The following is an 11849-nucleotide window of genomic DNA, read 5'->3' as shown; positions in this document are numbered from 1 at the left end:
TTTTTTTTTTTTTTTTTTTTAATTAAAATCATTTAATAATTAACATTTTATCATATTATACAACTCGTTGACAAAAATTACGAGTGTCGGTGATTATAAATTATTTTTGTAAGTTGAACATAGGATTAATAATACGGTGATATATAACAATATGATCAAAGCTGTTTTAATTATAAGAACACAGAATTCCATTGTAGTAATTGTTTACTAATTAGGAACTCGGTATTGCATATAATGTTTTTTTTTTAATTGTTTTTTTTTTTTTTATAAATAACAGGGTTTGTGAGATAAGATTGATCAATATGTGTTTAATTTAGGTGTCAGAGCGATAACCTTTCATAATATTCATGGTTTTATTAATTATAATTTAAAAAATATTTTCGATCATACAATATTTTTCTTATTCATTTCTATTGTTTTATTATAATCAATTATGAAAGGTAATGGTGCTATAATATGGTGAAAATGACATGAATAATAATTAAATAATATAGATGGATGATAATAAAGGGTCTCTATGGTTTTAATCTTTCTTTTCTACTACTCAAAAATGAACATATCCAATTACGAAGAAAAAACAAAATAGATAAACGTGATGATAAAATGGAGCCTGATAATGAGACAATTAAAAATTAGGGAATTTCATTGAAATATATTGGACTAATCATTGCAAGGTATTATATAGTATATATATATATATAAATATTAAAAAAAACACTGCATAAGCCACATTTCAGAAAACAAACTTTTTCATTTTGTTTTTTTTTGTTTATTCATATCGAATATAAAATCTCAATGAAGCAAAATCAATACGATGATAGAAAGTAAGAAAGAGATAGATAGATAGATAGATAGATAGAAAGAGAAGTGAATAAAAATTGAAATAAAAATATTGATATTCTAATACTAATTTAAAAAAAAATCCCTAGGACACAGTGCCATTATGTTTAAATAAGCGGATAATAATTAAGAGAGAGAGAGAGTTTTTGAATCGTGGTCAAAGCAAACTAATTGTATACTTGCATTCATCGAATAATCAAATTTGCGTAGAAAAGAATTAAGACAATATATTTAGAAATAGGTCAAATAAAAATTGTCGTCAATCCTTTGATCTATGAAAATAGCAATCCATTAAACCCACACGTTCCTTGCTTAACTGCATTTGAATTAGCTTCATTTCTTTCGTGATATGTGTTTTCGAATGAAAAAATGGTTACACATACCGTAAGATTAATTATATTTCTTAGATTTGTCTAATGTGTATTTTTTTACTGTACTTGAAAATTTCCTTTATCTGTTTGTTGGAGATTTTTATTTCTATTACGCGATCATATGTATAAACCAGTTTGCATATTGTATTTTAAAATTAAAATTGAAGTACAGTTAATTGCATTAACAAAAATAATCAGGCATTTACGAATACTGTATTAGAGTAAAATTTTGTTAGTTAATTTTCTCGTAGCAAAGCTTAATTAAGAAATGCTTTAAAAATTATTTTTAAATCATATCAATAATCATTGTTCAACAACAATAATTCTTTTTATCTTTTAACGAATAAAATATATCATTTGACATAGAGAAATGAGAGTTTCAGCATATACCAAAAACAATACAGAAAGCAGGGAACGTGTTAATAATATAAAATAGAGGCAGTGAAATAATGATGAATTATTATAGTGATTAATCGCGTGTAGAGGGTTTAGAAAAAATATATAAATATATTAAAAAAATTTTTAAGAAAGACGAGATGAAACGGATTACTACGTATGAATGATCAATGATTAATGCGATGAATGAATGATTGAATGAATGAATGAATAAACGTGTCAGAGTGAAATTCGAATTTTATTATTATTATTTCTTTCTTTCTTTTTTTTTTTCCCCCTTTCTTTTTATATTTCAATCTAACATTACCAATATTTTATTCTATGATTCTTCAAATTGTATTAAAAAGTTACGAAAATAATATTTTTTCGTTGTAATATTTGAGGTAATAAATATTAACAATTAGAATTATGAATTTGAAATGATTATTATCAATGAAATCATAGAATATTTATTTGTTCGATATGTCTTTAAAAAACTAACTAGTATATTTAATGTGCATAAGAGAAAATAAAAAAAAAGAAATAGAAGAAGACAAGAAAATAAAATAATTATTCTTACCAATTCCAAAAGCTTTAGGTGGAGGGGAAACAAAGTTTTCTTCGTTCCTTGCATGACCGGTTGATGCTCGTCGTGAATGTGGCAGCCCATTTAATTCTGTGTTGAGATCCGTAACGCTTTCAGAACGTGTGACGTTTAATGAATCCATCGAAGTGTCAAACCTCATGATCTAATATTCAAACAAATCATTATGATAAAAGATTAAAAACGTGTTGTAATAATGAAAAACAAGGGTGTACAAGGAACGCTGACAATTACATTATTGATATCGTGAAAATGAACTGATTCATTTTAGTCGAGATCGGCGTGTATAAAAGGGAATATAAAAAACAATGCGCTAAAAGAAAGAAATGAAATTAAAATAAAAAGCATACAGTGCGTCCGAGACGGCGAAGTGGCAGTAGTACCTGGGAGAAGTTTGGAACGCTTGCAGTCTTGCGCATAAGCGGCTGGCCTTGAGCTTGCAACAGTTCTTTAACAGCAACACTTTGCCTTAATCGATCCAATGTTAAGATACTTTCGACAGCTGACACACCTCTTGTATATTTTTCTACAAGATAAATCCACAATATAATCCAATTAGATATTTTAACGTTCATAATCTTGGAAGATATAAATTTAATTTGACAAACTTACCGATGTAGGTTTCACCATCGCATAGACTGTTGTCTTCACCGCTTGCTGCAATCTGTGCTAAACTTTCACGATCTTCCAATTCTTCACTAGCTTTTGGTATATTAGATACAACTTCGTATGTAACACCAGTCTGAGCTAGACAATCGGTGCGTACAATTTTTCGAAATATTCTATCAGTTATACTCTGTCTTTTATAAATATTTAACGCCAATCTTTTACGTAATACGAGATCCATCGGGGCAGGGTGAGACAGGCGTACTGTTGTTTTTAAAATTAAGAATACTCTTTCGTTAGCTGTAACATTATTGTTTAGATTCTAAAGTTATTCTAATTCCTCTGAGATAATATCAAAATGGTATACACTCGACCCTTCCGATATTATATCGATATTATGAATGATATAAGATGGTCGAGTGTATAAATGAATTTAAAATATATAATACCATCGGTAACTCTGTTAAGATGCACGCTATCGTGTATACTAGAATCCCATGCTGCTATAGCACAAACGTCTTTTTCCAAATGACGAATGAATGGTAGATTATAAAATTTGTTACCATGTTCCTTAGGTAAAATTGAATTTAATCCGGTAACGGATACTTCTTCTCCTGATTGATGCGTCGAGAGATCATCGGCTGTTTTATTTATTTTATACGATTTCATTAATCACATCGTTTTAAATTTAATAATGTTATTATTTAACACTAGATTACCGAAACATATTTAGACGGATGTAAATCAAATTGATTCATTTTTAAATTTGTAATTGACTTATTTTCAGGCAATCTAGTGTTAAAAGTAAATTCAATTTCATTCATTTATACCATTGAGATCAAGAAATAGGACTGGAATGTGTGGTTCCATGCCAGAAGGTGGATTCCAATCAGCTGGAGCACCAGGTATACCTGATCCTGCTGCAGGTACTAAAACTGCATTTCTTTCTTCGGTTAAACTAACCCACTGATCAACGAGACTCTGTTCACGTTCTACGTCTTGTTCAGTTTTTTCTATATAATAAAAATTATTTTTATTACGACGTAGCGCAAAAAAATGAGCTTATTTTTTATTCATTTATATATTTATATCAAACAAATTATTTTATAACATTTACCTTGTTTATTTATAAGCTTTTGTATCTGTTGATCTAAATATTGTCTTCGCCTCATCAAAGCATCGCTCCACTTTTCCCTCAATATACTTAAATCCTCATCCTGATAACTGTCCAAAGGAATTTGAAGACGATTCCTAACAGACACGCTACCAACAGCTATATTCAATATCGATTGACAAATAATCGGCAAAGTTCCTGAATTTTGTACTGGTTTAACTCTGACTTGTATACGCCGTTGTTGTCCTTGTCTCAATTGATAAATGCCACCTATACACGTATTCAAAATCAAATGACTATTTGATATATCCAATAAAGTAAGAAGTTTAATAATTCTTTTAATAAATGAGAAATGAAAATTACCCGTCCACGTGTCCTGTTTCGTAACAACTTCGACAGGCGAATATTCTCCTTGTTCGTTTAGTTCTTGAATTTCTACCCACAATTCGATTTTCCTCGTTAATTCTGACCAACGATCAGCCAAAGATCTGGCTTTTGCCAATTGTTGTTGTTCCACTTCCCATCCGGGTTTGCTACGAGAAAATCCAGCACTTCTGTGACCCCAAACTTCTATACTTAAAGCACCCTCTGTTTTGTTGAAAGAAAAATAATATTATAATTATTTTGTAAATGTTATAATAGAGAAAAAAAATGACGTGTTCTTACCAGCACAGTGTTCAATAAACTCTTCCGTTATCGGTACTTTAAAATCTTCGGTATGATCGAACCTGAATGCAAGAGAATCCCTTTGACCTGTGGCACAGTTTGCAGGAGGTAATTCAGCATTGACTACAGGTGGTACCACAATTAATTCTGGGTTACCCCAAAACATATATTGACAAAAGACAAAATGACTCAAGGATAGCGGTAAACCGGTAGCTTGTTTTATTGTTACACGACAAGTTATGTGACTCGAACCAGAATAATCATCTGGTTCGGAGGACGTTGAATCACCGGAAGATTCGGATGCTGCTTCACAAATACGATCCTGAGGAAATTGTCCGGCAATACGACTTATCTCAACTTGAAGTCGTCCAGCAACTTCACCTTGTTGACTTATGATCGGTGTATGATAGTCTAACCGAACGTCGTGAAACAATACTTCTAAAAATATATTAGCTACGCCAATCAAATTGTGCTTCTCTTGTGACTCGTAAAATGGATCTTGAGTTTTCCCCAATACCTCGTCCTGTGTTTTTCATTTTAAAATAAAATGATAATAAATATATTAGAAATCTTGTATCTCTCAACTCATTTTTCTTAGATGCACTAATGAGTTCAAGATAAATATATAATATTTTTATTAAATTACCTTAACGACAGGTAATCGTTGACAATTATTAGGATCTTTCCTTTCCTCGTACATTTCTCGCATATCAACCAATTTATTTTCCAATTTTTCCATTGACCAAACTTGACTACCCATGTTTGTTCTTTTGACCAATATCGCTGGTTCACTGACGAATGCACCACGCTGGAAGAATACACTCTACGTGTAGTAACGTCAGAGTGTAACGAAAAGAAAAAACCGAAAAAAACAAACAAACGAATAAACAAAAAGACTAAACTACGAACAAAAATATTATACAAAAACAAAAAAAAAAGAAAACAAAAAAAAATCTAAACCAATTAATTCGACAAAAAACTACAAACAAATATGACTGCACGTATAATTAATTAATTAATTAATTAAACAATCAATAAATAAATCAATTCATTAATTATTATCATCATTGATTACCTTTCTATTTGGACTTAAATTATTCGGCGGAATTTGCAAAGTAACACTAAATTTAGTTTGTTTTCCCATTTCTTCGGCAAGAACGTTAGCCTCCTGTACCAAAGTGTTTGCTTTTAATATGTCGGTTTTTAATTGACCCAAACTTCTTTTAAACATTTCATCCCTTTCTTGAGCCCACTTTTCGACCCGCATTTGAGTGGTCGGCGTACAAGCTGGAAGTTTACCAGTTTGACTTCCTCTCAGAGGATCGTATGGTACGTAAGGTGAATAAGGCGTTGACGGTGAGAGTATGTTACGTAATTGTTGAAATTGTCTTTCGTATTCCAACCTTTGTTTCTCGAGTGCAACCTTTAAATATTTTCCAAGAATAAAAAAACAAAAGAAAAGAAAGAAAAAAAAAAAAGAAAAAAAAAACAAGAAAAATCAGAGGAAAAAAGTAACAAGTAATGAGATGAAATAAAAATTGTTAATAGGAAACACAAATAAATCAATTTCGAATACACACTTGTTTATCCTCCTCGTGTTGTTTTTCCAATCGTGCTATTGCCCTTTGAATCGGATCATTCGACAATTCGTTTTGCATAAGTTCTTCTCTGGCAAAAGTGTAATCGATATTTTGAGCAGGCGTTTGTGGTTCGCTGTTAATCGCTGTAAAATAAAGAAAAATTATGTTAATGTTAAAAATAAATGATTGGAATATATATATGCGAATGAGATTAATTTGAATTATATGTATATAATAACCTGTAGCACTTCTCGGACAATTGACCCTGAAGAAATGATGATTTCCCCAAACGATTCTATCACCGTGCAACAATGGTGTCTTGTCTACCACTTGATTACCATTAACGAAACATCTAGCACCATTTAATGGTGTCATATAAAGGCCAGACTCCTCGATCGTAATTACACAATGTTCAGGTAAAATACCTAAACCATGCAATTGAATATCCTGTTCGGTTTTAGCTGAACGTCCACCAACGAGAGTCCTTTCTTTAAGATAATAAACCAAGAGCTCGTTTAAGCTAGGATCATCGTTCAAATTAACCAAATAATATTTATTCTTTTCCACTTGGATTCCTGATGCTTGAACACTGATACCCATTTTTTCTAATGCTTGTTGTCTCTCGTGTTGAAGCCTTTCAGTTTTAACGAGCTTCTCTTCCCAGGTTTGCGACATCTCTTTCATCAATCGTTCAGATTCAGATAATTTTTCTGTTATATCTGTGCGTTGTTGACCCACGATAGAACCTTGACCCTAACATTTTATTTTAATCATCACATCATTATTCAACGTGGTGTCGTCCAAACAATTTTGATCTCATTTTCAATTTATATATTAACTCTTTGTAACTTTCTGATTGTTACACTTGTTTGAAAAAAAAAAAAACAGTACACATTGTAATCACCCCAATTGATTGGAAGCATAGCAGCAATTGTACAGTACATAGAACATTATATTATATATCCTAACCAATTCTTTATTTACAAAGAGTTAATTATAATTCAACAAGTTTGACACACGAACAACAGTTCGATTAACCCGTCTATTGTTAAACAAATTGACACCGTTTTATCCTGAATCGAATATAATATAATAATATATGTTTTTTTTCTTTTTGGTTTAAATATTATTATATACAATTTTTGAATGATCCTTTTTAACACTTTACTGACCGATCGCCTATTAATCGGCTTTTTATCGACAATACTAACCGACCGATCGACTATTAATCGGCTTTTTATTGCCAACGCTTATCGAACAATCSCTTTTGTTGCATTGTTGTTATCAACATTTTATTAAATTTAATTATCYTATCCTGTAATGTGCTATATATCCTAATATATCCTGKTATAACAGAAAGCGGAAAATTTTCTCTGAGCATATGAAACGCACAGATACTCCCGTGCGTTAGTGTAGGCCGAAAAACAGCGGTCGTTTGAGAGTATCTGCGGCTGAGCGATCAGTCAGTAAAGTGTTAATAATCATTCTAAACTTGATGCGAATTTTTACGAAGAACGTATCTCGTAAAGTTAGCAATGAACGGGTTAATGTTTTATTCCACTTTGAAAAAATGGATTTTTTGATAAATCAACAATCTCACCGTAGCGTGTAACAACATTTCCTTCAACGCTTCGACTTCTTGTCTCAATTCTCGTATGATCCTTGCGTTAGGATCCTCGTTGACAACTGCATGATTGACTATTCTCTTTGCCCTATCAGCATAACGCAGAGTTGACAACGTTTCCTCGTAATTATCTGCTGCAGGTGATATCGTAGCAACCATAACGGTTTTACTATTACCACCGAGATTATCCTGAAAACAAATGTACACGTATAACGCTCGTAAACGTTTATGGTGTTCGGGAGGGTGTAAGTATTTTCTACTCGTCGTCATCGTCGTTCCCTTTAAACTTCAATTCCCTTTGGTATTTTCTCTATTTCTCGTCCCTTTACTGCACACCGAATGCTGTACAGTTTGAAATATATATATATGTGTATATGTGTGTGTGCCTGTGATATATTTATTCGTATCACTCTTTTTCTCTTAGGTATAATTTTATTTTACTCTTCTTACGATCTAACACAAATATATTCTAATGTTTGCTCACAAATTGTAGTTTGTTTTTTTTTGGTAAAAATAAATAATAATTTTGCAAATAAAACAAATAGAAGGATTCTAATTGATGAAACTGTTATTACTATTGCTAGGGGTAAAATATCCCTAGAGAATAAAATTATTATACAAACTAGATCCCACTCTTTATCTCTCGTAAAGAATAATTATTTAATTGCAATCGTTGCAATACTCCAAAATTTATTAAAGTTTATGTAATATCTATGATCATTCTCAAAAAGTTTAAATCAACATTTGATTATAGGAAAAAAAAAGAAGAAAAGATTTACCTTTAAAAGCCAAGTCAGAACAGAATCTCTGTAAGGTACGAACTTGTCTTTATTTTTGTTGCCACCAGAATTCTGATCTGCTAACTTCGAAATGACTAGACCCAATGTCGTGAGAGATCTATATAAACAGGAAGAATAAAACAACGAATAATATAAGAGAACAATTAATTAGAAATAAAAAACACAGTGGGTGGTAGAAAATTAAATTAGTAACAAATATATATATTTATATTTATATAAAAAAGAAATGAATGAAAGTTCAATGAAAATAATTGATCGTATAATTTGAATTATATATTTATATTCCTGGATCTATCTATATTAAATTATATCCCATATAATAATAATAATAATAATAATAATAATAATAATAATAATAATAATAATAATAATAATACTTACTTGTTAATATTGCTTCCCTCTTTAAGCCTATCACCAACTGCTCCAGTTTTCACAGCCCTTTCGCTACCAGCCAAATCTACCAAACTCATTCGCGATACTTTCTCACCGCTTACCCCACTTTTTAAATCTGTCAGTGTTTGTGTTAAAATAACTGAGAACACTGCATGCGAACGAGAACTTTCCGAGTTCATGTTAGTCGCTGCCACTGTTCTCGATTTGTTGCCTTCCGCCATTAAATTATCGATATCCTGTATAAACGATTATTTTATTCATCTTTTTTTTCTTTTCCTTTTTCTATTTCTTTCAAATATAACAAATTAGAACACAAACAAAAATGAAATATATATATAATAAATAATATTATATATCTATATATATATATATATTTTTTAATTTGTAACAACAAATCAATTGTGTCCTATTTAATTGTATTAATTAATATTTCATTTGATAATGAATTTTAATTTAACCTGAAAAGATGTTACAGCAAGTTGACTCAGTCCATCCACGTAAGGGCCAAGTACATTGTGTTCCCTGACTTTGAGCGAGTGTTTATTCGGCTTTGGATCGAGAAGATCGTGCACCTTCTCGTTGTAAATCTCCATGTATGATACCTCGACCTTGAAAGTCAATTGAGAACTCTGTTGCTTCGCTATCATGTCGAAAAGATTGTCACAAAGTCGTGGAATTATTCCTTTTTGATCACCGCTTCCCATCATCGTATAAGATTTCCCGGATCCTAATAAAATATTATTGAATATTTCAATTCTACGTAATACACATATAATACACAAATATATAAATCAATTTGATATTTATTGAATATTTAATTATTATTTTTCAATTGTTACGAGATCAATTTGATTGATCGTAAATTCTTCAAACTTTTGAGTAAGGATAATAGTAGAGTTTGTTTGTTCTTAAGGGGTTACATGGGTTTACACCGGGAAAAAATAGCATATTTTCAACAATTTTTTTTTCTATATAAAAAATGGAATTCTTATTGAAACTTTTTATAGTATTTAAGATACATATTTAAAGAACATATTCTGAATTTTTGGTTGAAAAATATTTTAAACTCAGCCATTGCGACGTCATTTCCGGTGACCCCACCGAAAAAAAGTGTTTTCGCGTTGACAGCACAACTTATARACGGTGGGGGTTTTTCTGTTGAAAAAATAAGGTCTTTTAGTGAATACTTCAAACTAGAAACTGGACGAAGGAAAAAGAAAAAACTTAAAATTTGGATTTTTGGCAACGTTTTTAGCAAGAACATTCAAATTTCGCTACAATTTTCACCACATTTTGGTTTCTTCAAATTCGATTTTATGAAAAAAAAACGAAAATCCTTCGTCCAAGTCCTTGTCAATAGTATCACGAAGACGTGTAGCAAATTTCATGAAAATCGGTTAAATAGTTTTCGAGAAATCTTGACAACCGACTKTAGAAAAAGCGTTTTGAGAAAAACGCGTTTACAGATTTGAGTGCTGGTATAAGAGCCATTAAAGAGTGGAACTTCCCATGGCTCTATCCTTAAAACTACTACTCCTATCGACTTCAAAATTCAATACAGTATTATAGATGAGTTGTAGAATTGAAAAAAAAAAAATAAAAAAAAAAAAATTTTTGTGGAAGTCCCAAACCCATGTAACCCCTTAATGAAAGGATTCGTTTATCCTTACCGGTTTGTCCATAAGCGAAAATACAAGCGTTGTAGCCTTGAAACGCATTGTCCAAAATATCACGTCCAAGAGCGTCGAATACGATTTCCTGACTTGCGAACTTTTCCGATCCGGGTTCCAAGGAATAAAAGCAATGATCGAATGCGAATGTTTTCGGCTTGTTCCTGTAATAATTAAACAATAAATATTTTCATTAGTATACGCAAAGATATAATATATTAAAATTTTAGTCTTTCGATTATCGAGATTTTATGCATTTTATGCATTATATTATTTTTATGCATTTTTTTTTATTAATTTTAATATTTCGTTGATTTTCTTCTCGAATAAAAATGATTGCCATACACACACAAAGAACAATACACGATAATATTTTCCTTAATGTGGAATGTGATTTTATTTTTGATATTCTTTGGAAGGAAAAAGTTTTGTCATAGATATAAAAACGATAAAAGAAAACTGATAATCGGAAGCTAACGACCAGCACCCCTTCCCTACCCACCCCTTCCCATAACTCGAATCACTATCATTCTTCTATTCGGAAAAAGGGGATGGTAGTACACCAATAGTAGTTTTATGAAAGCTTTACGAATAAATCGATTCTATCTTTCTCTCTCACTCTGTTCTTATTCCATTGGTGGATTTCCTTTTTCTTACAGGACTAAAGTTTCTTATATAGCTTAAACAACTTCCAAGTATATAGCTAAATTCATTCCTTATTGTTCAACCCTTTCCTTCACGGGGGTAGCTCTGCCATTTTGAATTTAATATTATGTTTTTGTTCTTTCATGAATCACTCGAGTAACGATCGATTCAATTCTTCGTTTTATATACAATATTCATTCTTATATAAAGTAGAAATAAAATACTTATTTTTAAATTCATATATAAATATATCAACACTTGATAGTATAATTTTAAGATTGGTGATAATTAGTGGTAGACGAGGGGTGTGTTAAGAGTAAACCAAAAATGTGAGATAATTATAAGTGAAGTAATAATAAGACATTGTAAAAAACTTTGTAAGTTGTGCAATAAAAACCTGATTATATATATATTAACACTTAATATAAGTGTTAAGACAATTTATATTAAAAATAAATAAATTATTGTATGAAATGATTGTTGTGTTGTGATTATAGTTAAAATTTGATAATTGTTAATTACAGTTTTACACACACATTATTATAATATAATATAATATAT

General features: G+C 30.6%; 1 protein-coding gene across 10 annotated transcripts in view; it reads right to left on the bottom strand.

The window, feature by feature from the left end:
• LOC106792264 (kinesin-like protein KIF13B) overlaps positions 1 to 11849 on the bottom strand; it is a gene marked incomplete at its 5' end in the record, with an annotated part of 91907 nt that overhangs the window by 8393 nt on the left and 71665 nt on the right. For 5 of the 10 annotated variants that reach the window (XM_014758539.1, XM_014758546.1, XM_014758540.1 and 2 more), the window contains 17 exon segments: positions 2167 to 2335; positions 2541 to 2716; positions 2803 to 3096; positions 3246 to 3437; positions 3627 to 3809; positions 3914 to 4180; positions 4274 to 4498; positions 4577 to 5099; positions 5223 to 5399; positions 5652 to 5999; positions 6157 to 6299; positions 6396 to 6909; positions 7757 to 7969; positions 8560 to 8677; positions 8962 to 9209; positions 9432 to 9700; positions 10644 to 10807. In XM_014758539.1, coding sequence (XP_014614025.1) covers positions 2167 to 2335; positions 2541 to 2716; positions 2803 to 3096; positions 3246 to 3437; positions 3627 to 3809; positions 3914 to 4180; positions 4274 to 4498; positions 4577 to 5099; positions 5223 to 5399; positions 5652 to 5999; positions 6157 to 6299; positions 6396 to 6909; positions 7757 to 7969; positions 8560 to 8677; positions 8962 to 9209; positions 9432 to 9700; positions 10644 to 10807 — 4223 coding nt within the window. 10 annotated transcript variants of the gene reach the window in all.

Source organism: Polistes canadensis, unplaced genomic scaffold (genome assembly GCF_001313835.1).
Source record: "Polistes canadensis isolate GaletaPanama2010 unplaced genomic scaffold, ASM131383v1 scaffold_399, whole genome shotgun sequence".
NCBI classification, from domain to species: Eukaryota; Metazoa; Arthropoda; class Insecta; order Hymenoptera; family Vespidae; genus Polistes; species Polistes canadensis.
The sequence above is the reverse complement of the archived record's forward strand: the minus strand, read 5'-3'. Positions and strand labels throughout refer to the sequence as shown.